The 27,031-nt window shown below is 40.4% G+C and overlaps 1 protein-coding gene across 1 annotated transcript in view; it reads right to left on the reverse strand.

The window, feature by feature from the left end:
- Positions 1-797: 797 nt before the first annotated feature.
- The window catches only part of RNF150 (ring finger protein 150), a 257,733-nt gene continuing 231,499 nt past the window's right edge, over positions 798-27,031 (reverse strand). The window contains exon 7 of the mRNA XM_082390888.1: positions 798-9,507. Coding sequence (XP_082247014.1) covers positions 9,389-9,507 — 119 coding nt within the window. The 3' untranslated portion in view covers positions 798-9,388. The remainder of the gene's footprint in view (positions 9,508-27,031) is intronic.

Below are 27,031 nucleotides of genomic sequence, written 5' to 3' on the forward strand. Positions count from 1 at the left end.
CTTCGGTCATAGGCCAAAGTGCACTTGGCATGTCCCACCCTGCCTGCTCCTCCAGGGGATGCGCTAGCACCTTGGATGGGCGAGACCCAGAGGCTCCAAGCTGCACCAGGACCTGCCAGTTTGAAGTGGGTGATGATAATGAATAGGGGCACCTGTCCCCTTTTTCATCTTCCTTTCCTACCTTCCCAGGTTGGCATTTCCCATCTTTTTAATTTTCGTAGCATTTTCTTGCTAATGTGAAGGAATTGCTATTTAAAATCCTTTAAAGGTGGACAAGTAAATACAAAGAAGGACCTGGTTGCCCCAGCCCCCCTGGTGGGCTCCACGGTGTAACCCCCCCTTAGGGTGACCTGCCCACAGCGGCTCAGATCAAGGGCTCGGTTCCTACGCAAGAGCACTTCAAGTGAATTCAGCAGCCATTCTTCTGCTGAGTTGCTCAAAATCTTTTAATTACTTCACTTAGGGGGACAGACCTAAGCAGAGGTCTTGGTACCTGGCATTTGACTTACCTGAGAGAAATAAAGAAGTTATTAAAAATCTCTCGCTCTTTTAACATAATCATGATTTGACGATAAATACCGATTTTTTTTTTTTTTTTTTGGCTGTGCCATGCAGCATGCAGGATCTTAGTTCCCTGACCAGGGATCGAACCCGTGCCCCCTGCAGTGGAAGCACGGAGTCTTAACCCCTGGACCACGAGGGAAGTCCCTAAATATCAATGTTTTATAGTCCACAGTGCCACCTCTAGAACTCCAGATGAGGCCACACAGTTAGGAAATATGGGTGACACAAACACATACATCTGGTTCCAATTTATTAGAAAACAAAACCAAACGAAATTTTGTAATGAAATTTCCTGGAATTCACAATCCTTTTCAAATCTTCATAGTTGCATTTTTTTTGAACCAGTACATAAGAACACGATTGCACTTATTTACACGGTAGTCTTCTATATAACAAAAATAGCCATGTTGTATGATTGAATGTTTCCAATTATTATCCTTAATATTTCATCACTAGCCCACATGAGACAAACGGCTTATGCTTTCCAAGCACATAGAGAATACAATAAAGCAAGATAAAAGTCGTGTCTCCTAATAGAAGACAAATCCCTTTAAAGACAGTTTTGTAAAACTTCCGTGTATTTCAAGAGATATATAAAGTGCTTTAGAAGGAGTAAGGTAGGTGCCTGAGGTGGGGAAGAGGGAAAGAGGAACAGATTATACAGAAAAGAAAACAAAAATTAATAACTACACTGCCTTAACTAATCATTTAAATACGCCTGTGACTTTGTATAGAAAATGTTTGGGTGAAACAGCTACATAATTCACTACTACATTTTTTCAGCAATTAAGAGCTAACCAAAGTCCAAAAAAAAAGTTACTCATGCAAATGCCATGAGGAATAACTTCGGTGATTTTGAGTCATGTGGCAAAAAAATCAAGGAAGCTCAGTCTCATTATCGGAATATGGAGAGGATGGGTCAGGGATCATTATGCGTGGGAGCTGCAGACTGGCCAGAAAGACCTCGAGGGGACGCTAAGTAAAATTCTACCAGTGACATCATTCGTTTTACAACGAAAGCACATAATTTGTGTTCAGGAGGGGAAAAATAAATCCACTGGATTTTTTTCTTGCTAGTAGGGAGGGACTAGAGATTGATTTATGATGCCACGTCTGGACTATTTCTGAATGGTAGATTCATTCTTTGTAGGAGACACATTTTTTTTTTTTCCAGTGGAAATAATAATGTGCTCTATACAAAGAGGTTTAAATAAGTTGGGTTTTTTTTTTTTTTTTTTTTTTTTTCACATGAGTGAGCTGGCAATTGCTGGTCATGATCTGCAGTCCACAAAATCAGTCTCACATATATACTGCTTGGGAGGTTCCCCTGGAAACTAGAAAAATCCTACTTCCAGCTCATGAACATTTTAAAGAACAACACCCATTATTTTTTCAGGAAATGAATGGAATGTAACTTTTCACGAGTACAAAATTACTTCGTTTTCTAAATATAAGGGACATCCCACTATAAAAATAACAACCCTCCCTTCCCTCCCCCAACCTTACATCTCTTTCTAATTATAAAATGGTACAACCATTTCAGATTACTAATGTGAAAGCAGGAAGTAAATATATTATTATGTACATGTACAAAACACGTGAGTATTTCACACCATTTACATTCATATGAAAGAAGTCTGTTTATTGATCTTCCTTTGCAATCTGACAAGAAAAAAGTTGAGCTAACGTTACAAAACAATTAGGCCCTTGCCTTATAACTCTGCACAGACATTCCAGCCTGCAAACAGAGCAAACAATACTCTTTCAACATTCTGCAGAAGAAAGGGGCTGCTGACAGATCTTCCACGGGATCCTCCTCCAACTTTTCAGAGTTTGTGACATTCCTTCCTCTTTTGACAAATGTGGACCAAATTCTCAACTACTGAGGAAACTGTACGATGAAAGGCAAATCACTACTAGTTGCTGAGGAAATGGTGACCCTAGTCAAATTAGCTGGCTGAAAGAATAGTGGCGAGAATTCCAGCAGAGGGCACCCTGCCCCTTTGCAATAACATCCCACTTAACACTAAGTACCACAGACGCCAACACAAACACGGACTGAAAAGTCCTGAACAGCCTTTCTTCCATTTCTCCACTATCTATTACTACAGGCAATAGTCTGGTATTTTCTTCAAAAGAGCAGGATATGCTGTAATTAATGAGCTCTTATCCATGAAAATTCTTTGGCTATTTAAAATCTTCACATTCTCAAAGAGAACAATATTCTGAGTTCAATAAAGCGCTCGACTTGTCTGAAATTTTGAGGGAAAAGGGGACTAAGCACTAGACTTTCAAGATGGTGCGGTACTAAGGCCGTGATACATTTTTTTAGATTTCTGGATTTAGTAAGGTCAATCACCAGCCTGCAAGAGAAAACCCCCTGTTTCACAGTTTCATTCGACCAAGCAAACCACCTTCACTTTTATTGATGAGCACATTGTGAGAAAATTAAACTCGTCACTGGAAGAAACATGTGTCCATTTGGATGGTGATCGGTCTTTGGTTTACACAGTACACATGGTCCCCACATTTTTCCTGCTTCTCCAAGCCCTTCACTTCAGTAAGGATGACAAGACCACAGACATTCTGTCAAGCAATGACTTTCGGTAACTCAGGTTGAGCTACCTTCTCCATAGAGTTTTCTCCCTCACTCTGTTCAGACCAGCAGAACCTCTGAAGAGATGTATATTCTTGCCTTACCATTATCCTTAACAAATATTTATCAGGTGACCAGAGAGAGAATAGCTCGGTAGTAAGTACAAATGTTAACAGTAGCACAAGGATGAGAAGGTCTTTGGCTTGGGTTTTGGGATGATTAATTTAGTGCCATCGAAAGGCTCAAAGGGGAGAGAGCATGGCTACTGATCTATGGGTCTTTATAAATTATTGTTCCTATTACAAAGGGCCTGGAGTTGTGAGATGGGGAGAGGAGCAGGGGAAGGGAAGAGGTAAGTGATGAGAAACTCACACCTGCTTCTCAGAATTAATTTATTTTTCAGGTAATCCCAACCTTCTTTGCAATCAGGAGTGTTTAACTCATGAGCGTTAAACTCCTTAAGATGTACACATTCCCCCAAACAGGTCATCTCTAAAGCTAGGGGATGTTCGTGGATTCAGGAAGAGCATCCATGTTCATACCCTGCCATCCTCTTTTCTGACTTCCTGCGGGTAAGTATCCCCACCACCTTTTAATTGCCATCATCAAATGTACTTTTCAGTCCCGGCCATGCAAATAGCACAGAGGAGGGACTTCTGTGACTGCAGCCCACTGCACAAGAATCTGTATGTCTGTCACTTTAGGGGAATGGGGTTTTTTTTTTTTTTTTGTGCCTCTTTTTCAGTCTTAAGAAGTGGCCTCTCAGATCACTTACAAAGAGCAAACTCTCGTGCCAAGAGAGTTAAGAAGCAGGAGTGGACATCGGATACGGTACAGCCCACATCTTTTTCCAAGAAATCCTAACCCTGTGGTGGGGAGGGCCTGTGGTGAACTAAGAAGGGCACAAATGCTAGAGGTGGAAGATAAGAGATTAGACAGCATTCTGGAATTGTTACCTTGCCATTATTTACCTCAGAGACTTTTCTGGCAAGGAAGCCTTTAAAAAAAAAAAAAAAAAAGGCAATAGCTAGAGGTGATTTGTGATAAAATTAGTGATATGAGAAGTGAAAATGAGGCAAACCCCATTACAGAGGAAGTTAATTTGCCTTTATAGTCAACTGGTTTTCCTCATCAGAAGTGAAAAGATAGATACTGCTGCACAGTAAAAAAACGCCAACAGGAACAATGGTAATCACAATAGTGACAACCCTATAGATCCAGAGCCGCTAAGGTTTTTTTTTGGTCCTGAAAGATGGGAAAAGGATGTGTGTGTGGGTGTGTGTACAAAGAAAGAGACAAGCAGTCAGAGAGATCCAGAGATAGAGACAGACACACCCAGACAAAAAAGGGCAAGAAATCTAAGTGGGAGTCTATTAAAAAAACGCTACCAGAAATGGACTCAGGGGCTCTATCTAGAATCACGGGGGGGGGGGGGGGCTAGGTCCTCCCTCCTCAGAGGCTGTGACTCTATCTCAGGTTTTCTGAAAGGGTTTTGATTTAATGAGGTTTCTTTGTTTTTGGTCAAGGTGATGCATCCAATGGACAACTAAATGCTATTTATTTTGTATGCTCTGCAAGAATTTTCATCTAAACATGACCAACATGATGGGAGTAAAAGAGTCCCACGATAGGCTATCTGTCATCATTTTTGGTTCTGAAAGGATGGCAGCTTCAGGGATGTCAGAGCAGTAACTGCACTACCACTGGGTACCATGGTTTGATTTGACCAAATCCAGACCCAGGAGCATCCAGGATGTTTCCATCAGGAATGAGGAAAATGCTTGAAACAAAACAAAACAAACAAACAAACAAAGCCTCTTTGGACAAAGATTTGACGCCATGGTCATGATCATTACTAAGTGATGTCAGAAAAGGTAGGTGCCTTTGCTACTTCTAACTTTCTACCTTCTCCAAACTCTCCACCACTCCCTGCCTAGATGATGGAGTTGACATTTTAGGGGTGACCAAACCCTAGAGATGAAATCATCAATATTCCTATGCTCTATTCATGATCAGGGCTCAGTTCTTCCCAAAGGGACTGGCCACACAGGACATAGCAATTCCTAGGGGGGACTCTAAATTATTCTGAGGGAATGGAGATGCTCCTTTTCTTGCCCACAGCCTTGGGGTCTAAGGGGGATGTTTACTTCCAAGTTGAGAGCTGGCTTCTGAGTTGCAGGTGGTCATAATTCACCAACTTGGGGCCAGACGGTCACCAGCCCCAAAGACTTCTTCTCTATTGAGAAGGCCACACAAAGTCTTGTATTTGGAGTCAATATGTACCTTCCCACTTTTTCCTCCCAAATCCAGGCATTTTAGCTATAGTGGTGGGACTACGGGGCACTGGGACCAGGAAAAGACCTTCTGCCAATCAGGAAGAAGGCAGACCAGGGGTTGAGGTAAAGTTGGATGAATAGAGTCTGGATTTCTCTTTGGCTCCTGAGTGCCACACATCAGTCCAAGGGTGGAAGTGAAGGATAAAATTTTGTCTCAGCACCAAATCAACATGCTTTATGTGACTTTTAAAAAAACAACTGGTCAAGGAAGCAACAGAAATGGTCATGGATGTCATTGGTGTGGTTAGAAAGATCCAGCAAAAATTTCAAAAAGGATGGTCCGCATATTTACTCATTATAAAACAAACGGATCTCTGGGCCTCTCATTAGGTGGCCTGGGTGGAGTCCAGTTCTTTCTGGAGGTAATTAGGTTTTAACCTTTTTACTCTGTGAGGGTCAGGGAATCTTGTGAGAATGTTGGAGAAGCTCTAGCCCCGCGCTGTCCAAGGTGGCCACGAGCCATGTGACGCGGCTGACAGCTGGAGAAATGGCCAGTCCGAACGGAGAGGTGTGTGAGTGTAAAACATACACTGCCCTTAGAAGATTTAGTACAGAAAAACGTCAAGTATTTCATGAATACTTTTTACACTAATTACGTGTCGAAACAATAATATTGGCTTAAAGAAGGATATTATTAAAATTACTTTTACCTGTTTCCTTTTGCTTTTTTAAAATGTGGCCAGTAGAAAATTGAAAATTACGTGTGGGACTTGTACTATATTTCTGTTGAACAGTGCTGGTCTAGACACTAAAGAAAAATATACATCAAGTCTGCATACACCTCTAGAAGGTTCCCACACCCTTTGATACTCTTTGAGCTACCGGGGCCCCAGGTCAGCGTTTCTTCTTCGTTGGGGAGGAGGTGAAGAAGGTTGTGGAGGAAGGATTGTTTCCATTTTTTTTTTTTTTTGGGACACGTCCCATGCCAGTTAACCCTTTTTTTTGTTGTTTAAAACTACCGAAGCCATAGGAAAATTCTTCAGAAACAAACCTTTGGTAAAGGAGAAACTTCTAGGCTCAGCGAGTTTGCAGCAGAACCTCCTTGGGGTCAGGTCCACAGGCCTCAGATTGGCCGGCTGGGCCCCTCATCCCCCATGCAGCATCTTATAGTGGCTGCTGGGCCACAGCGCACATAAGCTACCAATTCCTGATCTACCTGGTCGCTGGCAGGAAGAGAGAACACCCATCAATCCAAAAGGCATTTTCTCTCTGGGCATGGAATACAATTTATATTTCCTTTGCTGTTGAATTGTCCTTCTAATTCCCCTTGATAATACCAAAATTTGTTTTCGGCAAAGCCGACTGAAGGAGAGGTCGGCGGTGCAGGCCTTCGCTGACCAGGAAAAAGAAGTACCGGGAGACGAAGAATTCCACACCAAGAACGAGGATTTGAAAGTATCCAGAGACTGCAAACTCTCTGACTAAGTGTGGTTTTTGTTTTTATTTTTTTTTGGCTGCGTTGGGTCTTCGTTGCTGCACACGGGCTTCTCTCTAGTTGCGGTGAGCAGGGGCTACTCTTCGTTGTGGTGCGCGGGCTTCTCATGGCAGTGGCTTCTCTTGTTGCAGAGCACGGGCTCTAGGCGCGCGGGCTTCAGTAGTTGTGGCTCGCGGGCTCTAGAGCGCAGGCTCAGTAGTTATGGCGCACGGGCTTAGTTGCTCCGCGGCATGTGGGATCTTCCCAGACCAGAGCTCGAACCCGTGTCCCCTGCATTGGCAGGCGGATTCTTAACCACTGAGCCACCAGGGAAGCCCTAAGTGTGGTTTCTAAAACAAGGCAAAACAAACCAACTCCTACTTGCACTTAAAATTCAGTCGTTTAGATAGTCTCAGCCACGCAGGAGTGCCAAATCTCAAAAGCTGTTATACGTTACATGTCAAGTAACTGTGCCTCCCCAAGGTAGAAAGTCTGCTATATGTCATAGCTCTCTGTCAAAAATGGATCCCCAGGCAAAATGCTCATTAGTGGTCCTGAGACCAGAAGGAGGCTTGGGCATCATCTTGTTAATCTCATTCACTTACAGATGGAGAAGCCGAGGCCCAGCAAGCACGCTGCTCATCTACGCCTCCTGACTCCTGATTTGGCACTGCCTTCATGTCTCCCTGCCTGGAGACCCTGGATTTCATTACTGCAAGTGTTGGGCTCCTAGAGAGATGTGACATTTGTGAAGGTGGTGATCATTTTCCTTGCCTTGCTGCCTACTTAGAAAGCGTCAAATAGGAAATTGTTCAAGGTGGTGAAAAAAGAGCAGCCAGGGGTCTCCCTTGACACGTACACCGTGTTCCAGCAGGCAGCAAGCTCTTACAGCAGAACCAAACTCTGTTTTTGCATGAGTGTGCGTGTAGCGAGACAGAAGGGCCTCATCACATACATAAATAACTCAGTGAGAGAAGCTTTCTCTCCCAGGTAACCCACACAGCAGCATGGCCTTTTGCGGATGTCGAGGTGATCCATCTAATGGTCCAGGGAAGCTATTCACACTGCCTTAGTCATCCCTGCATCTGGAGAGTCTCAATGTATTACAAAATTGCCCACTGCAAAAAATAGCACACCTCTGTCAAAAAAAGAATTAAAACAAACAGTTTAAAAACACCGGTGGGTTTTTAGAATTCACTTTGATACCTCGTTTCCTTTCCCTCTTTGTCTCTCTCAGTCAGGAGAAACTTGACGTCAACAATTCCCATGCTGTACTTTTTAGATCAAATGGTTTATCAAATCACACCTCCCTCCTCACTTGGTATCTAGACGCACTCAGGGGAGCCCTGGGAAGCAATTTCTTAAGGATTAACCTAAATCCTCCCTCGGGGTCTGGCGAGGTTGAACAGAATATTGGAATTAAGGTAAGACCTAGATGCTACTGCAGCCCTCACTGTGTTGGATCCAAAGATGACTGGATCTTTTCTAAAGCTTCCATCTCCTGCAGAACCCATTTGTGGAGGTAACAAAAGACTGCTGTAGCCTTGCGGAAACAGACATTTTGCTTTCAGGAAGAGTATATGGTATCTGGCTTGAAAACTAGGCTTGCGGTCCCAGTGATGGACAAGCCCTACAGCCACAGATAATGGCGCTAACGCCCTAGTGGGAACTTGTGAGTTCAGAATTTCAGCCAAAGACTGTTAAGAATCAGACGGATTGAAGTGCCTCCCTAGAGCTTCCTTCTCAAGTCATGTGGGTCCTTAACAGAGCCTGGCAAGTGGAAGCCAGCGTGTGTAGCTGAAAAAAATGAGCCGTGGCCTCAGCAGATTCAGAGCTTGGTGTTGGGGTCTCTGGCAGCTGGCATTTCAAAGATCCACTTAAAAGAATTTAGATTCTAAACGAAAGCTGGCCTTAGTCTGTTTCAAGGTGCTGAGGCACTTCCTAAAGGCATGCACACTTCATGCTGAGAGGTCAAGGCCATTAATCTCAGAGATGGAATACAAACTGGTCATAGCAGGAACTGATGCTTCTAAACAGAACTCTGTACAAAAGCTGGAGTGAATCAAAGGAAAAACAATAGAGTGAACATAAACTACACATAGTCCTTAAAAAGAAAGCGCCAAAGAAATCAACAACATTCCCCAAATAGGAAAACAAGAAACTGAAATGAAACTAAGAAGCCCTAAAAGTGTCTTTTCAGTCTGTTTGAGGAACTTCGGAAGTGTGTGTCTCCAAGGACACGGGAGAGAAAATCAGCTTTCAACTTCCAAGGTGCCAAGGCCATGAGCTGTTGTAGAGACGGAGAAACTGCATCCTGATGAACGTGACTTTGGATATTGCTTTTCGGTACCATTCTTGTGTGGAGTGCCCTGGAGTTGCCAAGGTGTTCTGGAGGTGCATGTGCCTGGTCCAGTCTTGGGGCACTCCTCCCTTCCTTCCCCTTGGGTCCTATCATCCCCTTTTTCTATATTCGCCATTTCAAGATTTCACCTCTTCGTAGTCTTGGTCGGTGGAAAGTTCTACATCAGACAGTCCAACCTCCATTGCCATGATCAGCGAGATGTCAGAATCACTGCTTATAGCTGGCTCCTGCTCACCTGGTGGGGGGAAACAAAGTTCACAGTGAACACTGAGCTATGTCTTCAGATGCTGATTATTTCAATACAATTGCCTTTAATAACATTTCACTGAAGCCCAAGAGAAGGTATTAGGCTACTTTGTGAAAAAAAGTCTAGTTAGAGACTTTTCTCACACTACATCCCCAAATAAATTCTAAATGGGTCAAGAAGTTAAATGTAAACAAAAGAAACTAATGAAGCCAGAAGAAAATATATCTTATAAATATATATCTAAGTAGGAAGAAAATATATCTAACATCTCTAAGTAAGGCAAGAAGTGCTACATGGAAAAGCAATTGAGCAATTCACAGATGAAAAGATTGATAAATGTGTGTAAAATTCTAAAAATATTAAAAACATGAAAAATAAGATCAAAGGTATATGTAACACTGGGAATATCTGCAAAAATTTCACAGAGGATTGTATTCATTTTTTTGTTTTTGTTTTTTGTTGTTTTGAACTTTATTTTATTTTTTATACAGCAGGTTCTTATTAGTTGTCCATTTTATACATTAGTGTATATATGTCAATCCCAATCTCCCAATTCATCACACCACCATCCCCACCCCCGCCACTTTTCCCCCTTGGTGTCCATACGTTTGTTCTCTACATCTGTGTCTCAATTTCTGCCCTGCAAACCAGTTCATCTGTACCATTTTTCTAGCTCCACATATATGCGTTAATATGTGATATTCGTTTCTCTCTTTCTGACTTGCTTCACTCTGCATGGTAGTTTCTAGGTCCGTCCATGTCTCTACAAATGACCCAATTTCGTTCCTTTTTGTGGCTGAGTAATATTCCATTGTATATCTGTACCACATCTTCTTTATCCATTCGTCTGTCGATGGGCATTTAGGTTGCTTCCATGTCCTGGCTATTGTAAATAGTGCTGCAATGAACATTGGGGTGCATGTGTCTTTTTGAATTATGGTTTTCTCTGGGTATATGATCAGTAGTGGGATTGCTGGGTCATATGGTAATTCTATTTTTAGTTTTTTAAGGAACCTCCATACTGTTCTCCATAGTGGCTGTATCAATTTACATTCCCACCAACAGTGCAGGAGGGTTCCCTTTTCTCCCCACCCTCTCCAGCATTTGTTGTTTGTAGATTTTCAGATGATGCCCATTCTAACTGGTATGAGGTGATACCTCACTGTAGTTTTCATTTGCATTTCTCTAATAATTAGTGATGTTGAGCACCTTTTCATGTGCTTCTTGGCCATCTGTATGTCTTCTTTGGAGAAATGTCTGTTTAGGTCTTCTGCCCATTTTTGGATTGCGGTGTTTGTTTCTTTAATATTGAGCTGCATGGGCTGTTTATATATTTTGGAGATTAATCCTTTGTCCGTTGATTCGTTTGCAAATATTTTCTCCCATTTTGAGGGTTGTCTTTTTGTCTTGTTTATGGTTTCCTTTGCTGTGCAAAAGTTTTTAAGTTTCATTAGGTCCCATTTGTTTATTTTTCTTTTTATTTCCATTACTCTAGGAGGTGGATCAAAAAAGATCTTGCTGTGATTTATGTCAAAGAGTGTTCTTCCTAAGTTTTCCTCTAAGAGTTTTATAGTGTCTGGTCTTACATTTAGGTCTCTAATCGATTTTGAGTTTATTTTTGTGTATGGTGTTAGGGAGTGTTCTAATTTCATTCTTTTACACGTAGCAGTCCAGTTTCCCCAGCACCACTTATTGAAGAGACTGTCTTTTCTCCATTGTATATCCTTGCCTCCTTTGTCATAGATGAGTTGACCATAGGTGTGTGGGTTTAACTCTGGGTTTTCTATCTTGTTCCAGTGATCTATTTTTCTGTTTTTGTGCCAGTACCATATTGTCTTGATTACTGTAGCTTTGTAGTATAGTCTGAAGTCAGGGAGTCTGATTCCTCCAGCTCCATTTTTTCCCCTCAAGACTGCTTTGACTATGCAGGGTCTTTTGTGTCTCCGTACAAATTTTAAGATTTTTTGTTCTAGTTCAGTAAGAAATGCCATTGGTAATTTGATACAGATTGCATTGAATCTGTAGATTGCTTTGGGTAGTATAGTCATTTTCACAATATTGATTCTTCCAATCCAAGAACATGGTATATCTCTCCATCTGTTGGTATCATCTTTAATTTCTTTCATCAGTGTCTTATAGTTTTCTGCATACAGGTCTTTTGTCTCCCTCGGTAGGTTTATTCCTAGGTATTTTATTCTTTTTGTTGCAATGGTAAATGGGAGTGTCTCCTTAATTTCTCTTTCAGATTTTTCATCATTAGTTATAGGAATGCAAGAGATTTCTGTGCATTAATTTTGTATCCTGCAACTTGACCAAATTCATTGATTAGCTCTAGTAGTTTTCTGTTGGCACCTTTAGGATTCTCTATGTATAGTATCATGTCATCTGCAAACAGTGACAGTTTTACTTCTTCTTTTCCAATTTGGATTCCTTTTATTTCTTTTTCTTCTCTGATTGCCGTGGCTGGGACTTCCAGAACTATGTTGAATAATAGTGGTGAGAGTGGACATCCTTGTCGTGTTCCTGATCTTAGAGGAAATGTTTTCCGTTTTTCACCATTGAGAATGATGTTGGCTGTGGGTTTGTCATATATGGCCTTTATTATGCTGAGGTAGGCTCCCTCTATGCCCACTTTCTGGAGAGTTTTTATCATAAATGGGTGTTGAATTTTGTCAAAACCTTTTTCTGCATCTATTGAGATGATCGTATGGTTTTTCTTCTTCAATTTGTTAATATGGTGTATCACATTGATTGATTTGCATATATTGAAGAATCCTTGCATCCCTGGGATAAATCCCACTTGATCATGGTGTATTATCCTTTTAATGTGTTGCTGGATTCTGTTTGCTACTATTTTGTTGAGGATTTTTGCACCTATATTCATCAGTGATATTGGTCTGTAATTTTCTTTTTTTGTAGTATCTTTGTCTGGTTTTGGTATCAGGGTGACGGTGGCCTCATAGAATGAGTTTGGGAGTGTTCCTGCCTCTGCAATTTTTTGGAAGAGTTTGAGAAAGATGGGTGTTAGCTCTTCTCTAAATGTTTGATAGAATTCACCTGTGAAGCCATCTGGTCCTGGACTTTTGTTTGTTGGAAGATTTTTAATCACAGTTTCAATTTCATTACTTGTGATTGATCTGTTCCTATTTTCTATTTCTTCCTGCTTCAGTCTTGGAAGGTTATACCTTTCTAAGAGTTTGTCCATTTCTTCCAGGTTGTTCATTTTATTGGCATAGAGTTGCTTGTAGTAGTCTCTTAGGATGCTTTGTATTTCTGCAGTGTCTGTTGTAACTTCTCCTTTTTCATTTCTAATTTTAATGATTTGAATCCTCTCCCTCTTTTTCTTGATGAGTCTGGCTAATGGTTTATCAATTTCGTTTATCTTCTCAAAGAACCAGCTTTTATTTTTATTGATCTTTGCTATTGTTTTCTTTGTTTCTATTTCATTTATTTCTGCTCTGATCTTTATGATTTCTTTCCTTCTACTAACTTTGGGTTTTGTTTGTTCTTCTTTCTCTAGTTCTTTTAGGTGTAAGGTTAGATTGTTTATTTGAGATGTTTGTTGTTTCTTGAGGTAGGACTGTATTGCTATAAACTTCCTTCTTAGAACTGCTTTTGCTGCATCCCATAGGTTTTGGATCGTCGTGTTTTCATTGTCATTTATCTCTAGGTATTTTTTGATATCCTCTTTGATTTCTTCAGTGATCTCTTGGTTATTTAGTAATGTATTGTTTAGTCTCCATGTGTTTGTGTTTTTTATGTTTTTTTCCCTGTAATTGATTTCTAATCTCATAGCATTGTGGTGAGAAAAGATGCTTGATAGGATTTCAATTTTTAAAAATTTACTGAGGCTTGATTTGTGACGCAAGATGTGATCTATCCTGGAGAATGTTCCATGAGCACTTGAGAAGAAAGTGTAATCTGCTGTTTTTGGATGGAATGTCCTATAAATATCAATTAAATGTCTCTGCTCTATTGTGTCATTTAAAGCTTGTGTTTCCTTATTAATTTTCTGTTTGGATGATCTCCATCGGTGTAAATGAGGTGTTAAAGTCCCCCACTATGATTGTGTTACTGTCAATTTCCTATTTTATAGCTGTTGGCAGTTGCCTTATGTACTGAGGTGCTCCTATGTTGGGTGCATTATATAATCATTATACCTTCTTCTTGGATTGAGCCCTTGATCATTATGTAGTGTCCTTCCTTGTCTCTTGTAACATTCTTTATTTTAAAGTCTATCTGATATGAGTATTGCTACTCCAGCTTTCTTTTGATTTCCATTTGCATGGAATATCTTTTTCCATCCCCTCACTTTCAGTCTGTATGTGTCCCTAGGTCTGAAGTGGGTCTCTTGTAGACAGCATATATATGGGTCTTGTTTTTGTATCCATTCAGCAAGCCTGTGTCTTTTGGTTGGAGCATTTAATCCATTCACGTTTAAGGTAATTATTGATATGTATGTTCCTATGACCATTTCCTTAATTGTTTCGGGTTTGTTTTTGTAGGTCTTTTCTTCTCTTGTGTTTCCCACTTAGAGAAGTTCCTTTAGCATTTGTTGTAGAGCTGGTTTGGTGGTGCTTAATTCTCTTAGCTTTTGCTTGTCTGTAAAGCTTTTGATTTCTCCATCGAATCTGAATGAGATCCTTGCTGGGTAGAGTAATCTTGGTTGTAGGTTCTTCCCTTTCATCACTTTAAATATGTCATGCCACTGCCTTCTGGCTTGTAGAGTTTCTGCTGAGAAATCAGCTGTTAACCTTATGGGAGTTCCCTTGTATGTTATTTGTCATTTTTCCCTTGCTGCTTTCAATAGTTTTTCTTGGCTTTAATTTTTGCCAATTTGATTACTATGTGTCTCCACGTGTTTCTCCTTGGGTTTATCCTGTATGGGACTCTCTGCACTTCCCGGACTTGGATGGCTATTTCCTTTCCCATGTTAGGGAAGTTTTTGACTATAATCTCTTCAAATATTTTCTTGAGTCCTTTCTCTCTCTCTTCTCCTTCTGGGACCCCTATAATGTGAATGTTGTTGTGTTTAATGTTGTCCCAGAGGTCTCCTAGGCTGTCTTCATTTCTTTTCATGCTTTTTTCTTTATTCTGTTCCACAGCAGTGAATTCCACCATTCTGTCTTCTGGGTCACTTATCCGTTCTTCTACCTCAGTTATTCTGCTACTGATTCTTTCTAGTATATTTTTCATTTCAGTTATTGTATTGTTCATCTCTGTTTGTTTGTTCTTTAATTCTTCTAGGTCTTTATTAAACATTTCTTGCATCTTCTCGATCTTTGCCTCCATTCTTTTTCCGAGGTCCTGGATCATCTTCACTATCATTATTCTGAATTCTGTTTCTGGAAGGTTGCCTATCTCCACTTCATTTAGTTGTTTTTCTGGGGTTTTATCTTGTTCCTTCATCTGGTACATAGCCCTCCGCCTTTTCATCTTGTCTATCTTTCTGTGAATGTGGTTTTTGTTCCACAGGCTGCAGGATTGTAGTTCTTGTTGCTTCTGCTGTCTGCCCTCTGGTGGATGAGGCTATCTAAGAGGCTTGTGCAAGTTTCTTGATGGGAGGGACTGGTGGTGGGTAGAGCTGACTGTTGCTCTGGTGGGCAGAGCTCAGTAAAACTTTAATCTGCTTGTCTGCTGATGGGTGGGGCTGGGTTCCCTCCCTGTTGGTTGTTTGGCCTGAGGCGACCCCACACTGGAGCCTGCCCGGGCTCTCTGTTGGGGCTAATGGCGGACTCTGGGAGGGCTCATGCCAAGGAGTACTTCCCAGAACTTCTGCTGCCAGTGTCCTTGTCCTCACAGTGAGACACAGCCACCTCCCGCCTCTGCAGGAGACCCTCCAACACCAGCAGGTAGGTCTGGTTCAGTCTCCTATGGGGTCACTGCTCCTTCCCCTGGGTCTCAATGCACACACTACTTTGTGTGTGCCCTCCAAGAGTGGAGTCTCTGTTTCCCCCAGTCCTGTCGAAGTCCTGTAATCAAATCCCGCTAACCTTCAAAGTCTGATTCTTTAGGAATTCCACCTCCCGTTGCCAGACCCCCAGGTTGGGAAGCCTGACGTGGGGCTCAGAGCCTTCACTCCAGTGGATGGACTTCTGTGGTATAAGTGTTCTCCAGTTTGTGTGTCACCCACGCAGCAGGTATGGGATTTGATTTTATTGTGATTGCGCCCCTCCTACCATCTCATTGTGGCTTCTCCTTTGTCTTTGGATGTGGGGTATCTTTTTGGGTGCATTCCAGTGTCTTCCTGTTGATGATTGTTCAGCAGTTAGTTGTGATTCCAGTGCTCTTGCAAGAGGGAGTGAGAGCACGTCCTTCTACTCTGCCATCTTGAACCAATCCTTGAGGACTGTATTCTTAACAGAGAGCTTTTAAATAAATAAGAAAAACTAAGAGTCCAACAGAAAAATGGGTAAAGGTTACTGTTATACAGTTCACAAAAAATGTAATATAAATGGCCAATAAATATCAGGTAAAAAGAAGCTATTCCTTTTTTTAATGAAATCTTCACTCTTTAAAAAAGAGTGTATTACAGTTAAGGGTACATTGAGGTAGGTATTTTGATCAACTGCACTCAGAACTGTGAAATTTTCACTCAGTAATTTCATTTCCAGAATGCATAATAGAGAAATTATCAGAGACGCAAAACTATTCATTTAAGCATTATTTATAGCAGCAAAACATTGCAAGAAGTCCAACAATAAAAAATATCTCAGTAAACTATATTTCTTCAAAAGGACAATCTTCTGGTTATAATCACTAAAGTGATGTTTCCAGACAGTTTGTAGTGCAGTGAAATCGACAGAGAAAGTTAAGTAGAAGCAAGAAAACCAAAAATGTTAATAAGAGTTGTCTCAAGTTTTAGGGTTTATAATTATTTTCTTTTCTTTAAAAAAAATTTAGTTTTACCCCTGACCATTCTTCAATGAACAGATATCATTCATTCACTCAAGACATAAGTATTGAGTCCCTACTATGTGCTAAGGCTTATGCTAACTGTAGGGATATAGGTGAGAGTGAGGCAGTTCCAGACCTCAAGGAGCTTACTGTCCAGTAGACAGGCAGACCATTTACTTGTCAATTACCACCCTACAGGATAAGCACTTTGCTGGAAGATGTACCGGTTTTATAGGAGCAGGTAACGGGGCTACATAACCATTTAGTGAATCAAAGAAGGCTTCCCACAGGCTGCGATATCTAAACTGAGTCCTATAGGATAACTTGTATTTTAGCCAGATGAACGAGAAGGATGAATCTTTTAAGCACTAACAATAGCATGCACAGATGGCTGTAGGTGATAGGGAGCCTTGTGCAGACGGACATCAGACTGTATTTAAATATGACTGGGATGTGGAGGCAAGCTAGGGAGTATGAACAGGGGAGGCTGGGGAGCTCAGCTGCCTGTAAGGCAGCTTTAAAACAGGAAGATCTTGTATGTTCCATTACCCTGCAGAAGAAATACGCAATTAAAAGACCAACAAAACATCTAAGTGCTAAAGAATGCGGATGGTTATAATACACGTTTGCTCTCATAATCATTGATATAATTTATTTCATGTTGAAGTGCAGTTAAGAAAAATATATGAGTTTCATGAAGGGTAGTGAATTCTTCAGATGTTTAAAAGGAGACAAACAGAGAACTAACAAAGAGTTATGGTCTTAGAATCAGTTTTAGAGAAATGAGGTATTTCACAGGGATATACCTAAAGACTGAGATCTAAAATGTTTCTCAGATCCAAAAGTGCATGAGGTTCGTAGATATGTAGACAGATCAATGGGTAGAATAAAACTTTGGAAGCAGATCTTGGAAGATAGAAGTACAGTATTTAGTCTTTGAAAATGGTGACATTCAACAAAAATTCAATAAAACTAGGCATTTAGAAAAAGGTGAAACTGGATTCCTGCCTCATACCATATACATTGTAGGCTGGCTAAATATCTATATCTATATCTGTATCCACATCCATATCTATACCTGTACGTATAGCCCATCTTTATTTTGTGTGTGTGTACTTCCTTCCCATTTATCCTCCTCTCCAGAGTCAGCTGGTACCTTCCATCCCTGACCTTTGGGGAATTCTTTGATGCAAACTAGGATGGTCCTCCCCTTCCTGCTTCGCACTTGTTTTCTCCACAGGGCTGTGGCTTGCTGTTGTGTAGGCTGCACTCAGCGCCACCTGGAGGAAGCTTTCACTCTGGAGGCTGAGTGAGCAGGGCACTGAATTTCAGCAGGACACAACCTGCACAGCCAAAGACAGGACCTCGCTCTGATTTTTAGGTCCACTAGGTCAATGACCCCTTATTTTTTTCCCAGTTGCCCAAATTTTGCCTTTGTCTCTTTTTACATTTTCCCTGTCCATGTTGGTCTATGCCTTACAAAAAACCCTTTGCTATAGTTTTTGTGGGGTTTTAGGAGTGGCTGGAAGTAATTTCATGTGTTCAATCCACTCTTTTTACTCAGGGCTCTCTGTAAGCATCACTTTTACAATGAGAAAATGATATACTGAAAATTATATTTATGAGAACTGGGATCCTATCTTACTTTAGGAGACTGTATTCTAGTCTCGGCTATAAGTAACTACACATGTTACTTTGTATAAGTCACTTTCTCCTTTAGGACTAGAGTTTAAATGTCTATAAAATGAGAGTTTGGACTAGATATCTTAGAGTCCTTTCCAGTTGTTACAGTTTATTCATGTATATGCTGATGCCAGTCTAGCACAGTGCCTCATACATGGCAGGTGCTCAATAAATAATTATTTAATAGAATTACCAGGGAGAAAGAGTTGTCTTTCTTTTGTCATAACCCTTCAACATGTTGCTTTCTATTAAAAAAATTTTTTTTCTTAATCAAAAAGAAGGTTTGCTAGTGTATATTTGGTACAAGTATGTACTAAATGGGAGAAATCACTACTCTGAGGTGTAAAGAAAGCTGAAACATTCTTATTCCTGGAGATAAAAAATGAGGGTCAAAGATATGGAAGCAACCTAAGTGTCCATTGACAGCTGAATGGATAAAGAAGATGTGATATATATACATATATATGTACAATGGAATACTACTCAGCTATAAAAAAGAATGAAATCTTGCCATTTGCAGCCACATGGGTGGACTTGGAGGGCATTATGCTAAGTGAAATAAGTCAGACAGAGAAAGACAAATACTGTATGATATCACTTATATGTGGAATCTAAAAAATGCAACAAACTAGTGAATACAGCAAAAAAGGAAGCAGACTCACAGATAGAGGGAACAAACTAGTGGTTACCAGTGGGGGGAGGGGGAGGGTCATGATGGGGGGGGAGTGGGAGGCACAAACTACTGGGTGTAAGACAGGCTACAAGGATGTATTGTACGACACAAGGGAATATGGCCAGTATTTTGTAATACCTGTAAATGGAGTGTAACCTTTAAAAATTATATAAAAAATTAAAAAAATGAGGGCTGTATTGTAGAGGTATATTCTCTCCCTTCCCTTCCCCCTTCACCTGCCCCGCTTCTCCTTCTCCTTCTTCTTGTTCTTCTTGTTCTTTTGGGCAATAGTCCATGAACCAATTTAGTTCACAAGAAGCCAAAAATGACAGCTCACATGTAAACTATAAGTCAACCGAAGAGCTCACCATGGAGTGATCTTATAGCTTTCATATGGAGCTAGTACAAAAGGAAGCACAGATAAGAGGTGACTTGTGCAGAGATAGCTTACTGTACCTGCAGCTTTTCACCTACACTCCTATCTTTTCAGCCATCAGCCTCAGCAGATTTCAAGGATTCATTCTCAGCGTGGTGTTTTCTAAATCGGAATGTGTGAATTGAAAGAGAAAAGGGCTGTGGGGACTGCTATAACTATGGGCTGTTGAATTCATGATGCTGTTTTGGAAATTGTCCTGCACTGCTCTAGGCAAAGATGAATTCAAACCAATAAAAATCGAGGTTTGCCAAAAATGGTGCAATTTTCATGATGTGACATTGCATCAACCACAATATCTAATCATTTTCCATGCCAAATCTTAAAAAAATGATCTGACGACATCTGAAATTATTCTTTAGTCTGTCCTGTGTTTTTAATTGAACTTGGTTTGCTCCATAATTTAGAAAAGCAGGGTTTTATCTTTTAATCGAGGCAGATGTCTTACTTCGAGGCCAAAATAATACAAATAAAAATGTTGACACTAAAACATTTAGAAGGTTCTCTGTAGGTGGTACTAATTGAGGAGTGTAAAGTAACAATTAACAATATAAATGTTCACCGAATTTTATCTTCTTCCCTGCAAAAGCTAATATAAAATGAATGCAAAAATAACATTGGCCTTTACTGAATTCTCACAATAACCCTTTGATGTGGGTATTATTATTCTTATTTCACAAACAAAACAAAAGCCTTAGTCCCTTTGACACAGTAGTATAATACCTACTTGACACACTTTTCTTCTCTTGGTTTCATGCATTGTAAGGACATTGAGAGAATTTAAACAGGGAGTAATATGATCTGCTTAATATTTTAAAAGAGCACTCTTGCTGTTAAGTGAAGAATAGATTGGTAGGTCAAGGGTGGAGATAATCCAGAAGAAACCACTGCACCAAAACAGATGAAATATGGTGGTGGCTTGTTGTAATAAGAATGGAGGTAAGAGGACAAGTTGAAGTAATAGTTTATTTTATTTTTTTAACTACTTTTTTATTTTTATACAACTTTAAAGGTTCCTTTCCATTTACAGTTATTACAAAATAATGGCTATATTCCCTGTGTTGTGCAATACATCCTTGAGCCTATCTTATACCCAACAGTTTGTGCCTCCAGCCCCCACCTCCAAATTGCCCCTTACCCCATCCCCACTGGTAAGCACTAGTTTGTTCTCTATGAGTCTGCTTCTTTTATGTTTTATTCACTTCAGCACAGAGAAGGTGTTTTGGTGGATTTAAAGACTGATCGCAAGTCATCTAAGGCTCCATCTTGAATCTCTTTATCACAGTGTTAAGGAGCACCTGATTAGACGGTGAGCAGAAAACACTGTTTTAAATGGAGCTTTGTGACCGATTTTGTTGATCCATAACTACTGCTTTCACATATTTCCACATTTAATTCTAAGTAAAATCCATCAGTAGGTTAACTGTGGTTAACCAAAAAATTCTTAGTGGCGGGATTTGTTTTTATTAATTCCATTTAGTCCATAAGTGATCAATATCTTTGGTTTATTCCTTTCCTCTTTAATACATAAAGTGTTACCTAAAGAGTCACAGGTTTCCCTTTGTGAAATGGACATTGCAGTTGTAGTTCTGCTGGGGGTTTGATGTAACTGTCTATAACGGTGGGGCTGGATGACTTAAAGTTCCTTCCAACCTGAGATCTGGCCTGTCCTGTCTTGGGCACATCGGGCCTATCTTACTTCGCTGGCTCAGGGCCACCCATTGTCAACATTCCCATTTCAGAATCCCACCGCACTCTTTCAGAAGTAGGAGGCACTTGGTCAATGTTTGTAGCAGTGAAATTGAATTGAAGTCCCTCTGTGGACACATAGGGTGTCAAGTTTTATATTTTATTAACTAATAACAATATTAGTGCTTATTGTTAGTATATGCCAGGGACTAAGCTAAATCCTTTAAATTGATTGAATATTCACAATTAACCTATGACATAGGAATAATTATTATTTCTATTTTCAGGTGATAAAACTAAGGCTCAGAAAGGTACATGGCAGTAAGAGTTGGATCCAGAATTTACACCAAGGCCTGTCTGACACCAGCATCCACAAACTTAACCATATGTATACTTCAGAGTTGAGATTCTTAGCCTGAGGATTAGTGGACTTTTGGGGGAGTCCAGGTACTCAAAATTACATACACACTTCTGTGGTTATGTGCATTTATGCATTTTTCTGCTGAGAGGGTTTGCTTTTACCAGATTCTTACAGAAACCACAAAAGACTGAGAAGCATTCACTTAAGAGGTTTTCCATCCTGGGTAAGTTGAAGAACACATTGCTGCCTGCAACAAGAGCGGCTTGGCTTTTTATTAAAAAATGCATCTTTTGGTTTACATTTCACTGACCATGTGTTTTATTAACCTGACAGGACACTTTTTATCTGAAGTCACTGCTCTCCTACTTAATTGTTTCTATATGATGGTTATTCACAGCTAAAGCAGAAAATTATCCATCCCAGAATGAGGCTTGATATTTACTCCACTGCCTGACTTATGAAAGGAGGCATAGAGCCGTAGCAGGCTGGAATAAGTCCTGTTCTGTTAGGAATTAACAAACATTGCCCTCAGAATAAGTGTTCTCTGTGTCGAGAGAAAATAAGGGGATGATGAATATCATCCCCCAGGTGTCCTGATTCTCCAGTAGGCTTGATGTTCACATGCTCGGAACTGTTCTGCATCACATAAAAGCTTATTTTTCCCCATGTACTTGAAAAATAAGTTTTCAAGGAAAAACAGCATCCTTCTGTCCGTTGCTACTGATGTTTATCTTTTTGAAAATAGGACATTTCCGATCACCCTGTATTATACAAAAGCACCACAGGGGAGACACACAACCAGACTGGCTGCCTTACAATATTGCTGTCTTTTCATTTCTTTTCAGAATTAAGGTTTCTTAGGGTTGGAGCACTGCTTATATACTCCCTGTCGTAATCTAAGCGGGAAAGTTAGTTTGATTTCAAACGCAGAGTGTTTCCAATAGGGAAATGTATTCCTTTCACAGGTGTTCCTTGCTTTTCTCTCTTTTGCTTAACAAGAATTTCTGGGGAGATAAACTTCCAGTTTCATTTAAATTTTCCCTCTTGGGCTTCCCTGGTGGCGCAGTGGTTGAGAATCTGCCTGCCAATGCGGGGGACACGGGTTCGAGCCCTGGTCTGGGAAGATCCCACATGCCGCGGAGCGACTGGGCCCGTGAGCCACAACTACTGAGCCCGCGCGTCTGGAGCCTGTGCTCCGCAACAAGAGAGGCCGCGATAGTGAGAGGCCCGCGCACCGCGATGAAGAGTGGCCCCCGCTTGCCGCAACTAGAGAAAGCCCTCGCACAGAAACGAAGACCCAACACAGCCATAAATAAATAAATAAAACCCAAAAGTTAAAAAAAAAAAAAAAAACAATTCAATTTTCCCTCTTAGGAGTGGCTTCTGCTGCGAGAATGGTAGGCCTTTGTGTCACTTTCTTCAGAGGCTGTGCAGTAATGTTAATAATAATAGTAGCTGGAGTGTAGGACTGCTTCCTATGTTCCGGGCACTGTTCTGAGCAATTACATGTTATGTATGTCATCCTTACAAGCATGTTCTGGAGTAGGTGGGTGATTACCCCAATGACTGCTTCCCATTTTGCAGGTGAAGTCAACTTGTCCACGGTCAAAAACATAGAAAGAGGCAGAAATGGAATTCTAACGCAACAGCCAGTGCTGTTGACAGCTATGCTACTCTGCAATGGCACAGCTGCTAGATTTCTATTTGGCTGCTAGGTTGTTCCCAAAGACAATGCTTGGTCACCTTAGAGAACCAAGCATTCCAGGCTTACAATATAAATTCATCCACTTGGCCAAGTGACTCCTAGAATTGTTCAGATATAACTGGCACTTTTGCCTTTTTAAATGCTTGCTCCATAATTATAGACATGGTGAGCTCAAATCAGGAAAATTCTTTTTCACCTGGGGACATTTAAAGCATGCTCTTATTCTGACGTGGTAAAGGAGAACTCCCTGGAAATGTGGATATTAAATAAGATCATAAGTTAGGATTTCACTCTCTGCTTTTATCTCTTCATCATTGGTTTTCTTTCCCTGTGACACTTCACCCAGCAGGAGAAAGATTTTCTCCAATTGCTCAAACTCCTTATGATTTCATTAACAATTCATTCATTGAGTAATTCCTTACCAAGAGCAAAAAGAAGGGATAATGTGATTTTTGCATTAGTTTTACATTCGTTTTTGCAGGAAAGAAGGCAAAATCTAGTGAACATTTATGTTGTTAATAGCTATTTTACAATTCCTAATTAGTACTACCCACATAAAACCTTAAGCATTAAGCCTAGTATCTGGTATATGGAAGGCTCTTGATAAATGTGAATATGATTGGAATGAAAAAAGAATAAAAAAGGGAAAGAAATCCAAAAAAGAAATCCATCTACCAGATGGATTTACAGAGATAGGCAGATACCCTGCAGCTATCCATTTCTGCAGTTGTATAAAATTATCTATAGACTTCATTTATTCATTCATCAACTTATTTACCACTTATGTATTCAATAGGAATTTATTGAACATTTATTAGGTACACAGCACCACTGATGACCTTTGGAGGAAAAAAAAGATGAACTAAACACAGTCTCTGCTTTTAAATTGAATTTGATCTAGTAAAAGAAATCAGACTTGTGTCTACATAAGTTTAATACAGGATGATATATGCTAAAAGACAGGCATAAATAAAATGCAAAAGAAACAGAAAGGTGAGGTAAATTTCACCTCCAACTGGGTAACCCAGAGGGTTCATGAAGTAGGTTGCATATAAACCAGTGGTGAGATCTGATTAGCACTGCAAGTATGGAGATGAGGGGAGATGGCATTTCTTTCAGGAGAACCAACTTGACTAGTTATCACCAGAGCACATGACAAGGCAGGTGGATGGTTTGATTTGGCTGTAGCTGAGGATATGGAGAACCACAGCAAAGTGCCAGATCTCGTCCGTAGGTACTGTGCCCCCTTTCTGCCCTCTGTGCTCTCTTGTTTCCTAGGGAGCTAGTAGGCTGGGAACTGCATTTCCCAGACTCCTTTGCCAGCTGGCTTTCTCCTAGGTCCTGCCAAGGAGATTGGAAGGTGGGAGGAAGAGGGAAGCTCTTATGCTCTCGTTCAGGCAGGTCCCTGTGGGGTCCAGAAGCGTTGACAGTGCTTTCAGTAGAATCAGGGGAGGAGTATCCTGATTACCTACTCACTGCTGGCGGTCTCCCCAGGAGAAGCAAGACAGCTCCGGCAACATCAGAAGAGTGGAAGCGTGCTCAGGAGCTCTGGGTAACACCCTCTTGCTCCTCCAGGCTTCCAAACTGGTTTTTTAAGTCAACTTTATTGAATCATAGTTTTGATGAGCTTTGAGGGATGTAATGCATGGATGTACTCTTGCAACCACCTTTACTATCCTGATGGTGTTTATTTGAAATGTTAAACATTTCTATTTCCCCCCCAAAGCTTTCTCATGTCCTTTTATAATCATTCCCTCCCCTTGTCCCTGGCCCCAGCTAACACCTGATCTGCTTTTCTTTTTATAACTCTTTATCAGTGTTTTTCAACATTGGTATAATTGATATTTGGGGTTGGAGAATTCTTCCTCGTAGGGGGGATGTCCTGGGAATTGCAGGATGATTCGTAGTATTCTTGGTCTCTATCCATTGAATGCCAATAGTGGTACCCCCTCCCCAGCTATGACAATCAGAAAGTCTCCAGACGTTGCCAAATGCCCCCTGGAGGGGCAAAATCACCCCCAGTGGGGAATTATGGCTCTAGATTAAGATGAATTTTCTATAATTTTATACACATGCAGTTTTACAGTATGTACTCTTTTGTGTCTGGTTTCCTTCACTCAGTATACTCATTGTGAAATCTATCCATGATGTTTCCTATATCAATAGTTCACTCCTTTTTATTGCTGAACAGTGATCCGCTGTGTGTATATATCACATTTTGCCTATCCATTCATAAACTGATGAACATTTGAGTTATTTCCAGTGATTGGCTAATGTAAATAAAGCTGCTATGAACATTTGTGTGCAAGTCTTTTTGAGGGCATACATTTTCATTTCTCTTGGGTAAATACCTAGAAGTGCACTGCTGGGTCCATATGGTGGGTATATGTAACTATATAAGAAACAGTCAATTTTTTTTTTTTTTTTGGTGGCAAAAAACCACAGCACATTAAATTCACTCTCAAAACAACTTCCAAGTATACAGTACAATGTTGTTGACCACATGCACATTGTTGTGTCACAGATGCCCAGGACACCACCATCCTGCATGATTCCTGCAAGATAAGGGTCCAACTTCTTTCTTTTGTACGTGGATTTCCAGTTTTCCCAACACCATTTGTCGAGAAGACTATCCTTCCCCATTGTGTGGTCTTGGCACCCTTGTCACAGAGCATTTGACCATATATGTGAGGGTTTATTTCTGGGCTCGCTATTCTGTTTCATTGGTCTATGTGTCTTTGTGCCATTTCTACCCTGTTTTGATTATGGTACCTTTGTAATATATTTTGAAATCAGGAAGTGTGAGATCTCTAACTTTGTTCTTCTTTCTCAGGATTGTTTTGGCTATTCAGGGTCTTCTGAGATTCCATATGAATTTTAGGATTTTTTTTTTTTTTTACTTCTGCAAAAAATGCCATTGGGATTTTGATAGGGATTACATTGAATCTATAGATTGCTCTGGGTAGTAGGAACATTTAACAATATTAAGTCTTCCAATCCACAAATAGGGGATGGCTTTCTATTTATTTGTGTCTTTTAAATTTCTTTCAGCAATGTTTTGTCATTTTTAGTGTACAAGTCTTCCATCTCCTCAGTTAAGTTTACCCCTAAATACTTTATTCTTTTTGATGTTATTGTAAATGAGATTGTTTTCTTAATCTCCTTTTTAGGTTGTTCATTGTTAGTCTTTGGAAAATCAGCTGGTTTTTGTGTGTTCTGTCAAATGCTTTTTCTGCATCAATTGAGATGATATTGCTATTTTCATCCTTTGTTCTACTAAAGTGGTGTATCACATGCTGAGATCTATGACCCGTTTTGAGTTAATTTTATTTTTATTTTTTATTATTCTTATTATTTTAAAAATTTATTTATTTTTTATTTATTTATTTTTGGCTGCGTTGAGTCTTCATTGCTGGGTGTGGGCTTTCTCTAGTTGCGGTGAGCGGGGGTTACACTTTCTTGTGGTGCGCGGGCTTCTCACTGCGGTGGCTTCTCTTGTTGCAGAGCACGGGCTCTAGGCATGTGGGATTCAGTAGTTGTGCCATTTGGGCTCAGTAGTTGTGGCTCATGGGCTCTGGAGCGCAGGCTCAGTAATTGTGGCGCATGGGCTTATTTGCTCCGCGGCATGTGGGATCTTCCCAGACCAGGGATTGAACCCGTGTCCCCTGCATTGGCAGGCAGATTCTTAACCACTGTGCCACCAGGGAAGTTCCTCGAGTTAATTTTATGTATGGTGCAAGATAAAGGCTGGTGTTTATTTTCTCCTGATATTTTAGTAATCAATTTCTTGCATTACATTCCCCTATTTTGAAATACGTAGAGAGATTTCCACTTTCCTGACTGGTCTCACTGTCAGGCATGGGGTTGGAGAGGTAGGCTGTACTAAAATTGAAGAATGATTTGAATGCCAGGCTGAAGTGTCATGACCTTAACGTACCTGGATTATATTATGTTTGTGCATAAAAAGTACTTGCTTAAATAAACTGGTGAAAATAAACAACCTCAGTTTCCTTATCAGTAAAATAGTGATAATAATATTTTTGTAGCTGTAACGAGACCTGGTGTGTGTGT

The sequence above is a fragment of the Balaenoptera borealis genome, assembly GCF_965194805.1.
Source record: "Balaenoptera borealis genome assembly, chromosome: 4".
NCBI classification, from domain to species: Eukaryota; Metazoa; Chordata; class Mammalia; order Artiodactyla; family Balaenopteridae; genus Balaenoptera; species Balaenoptera borealis.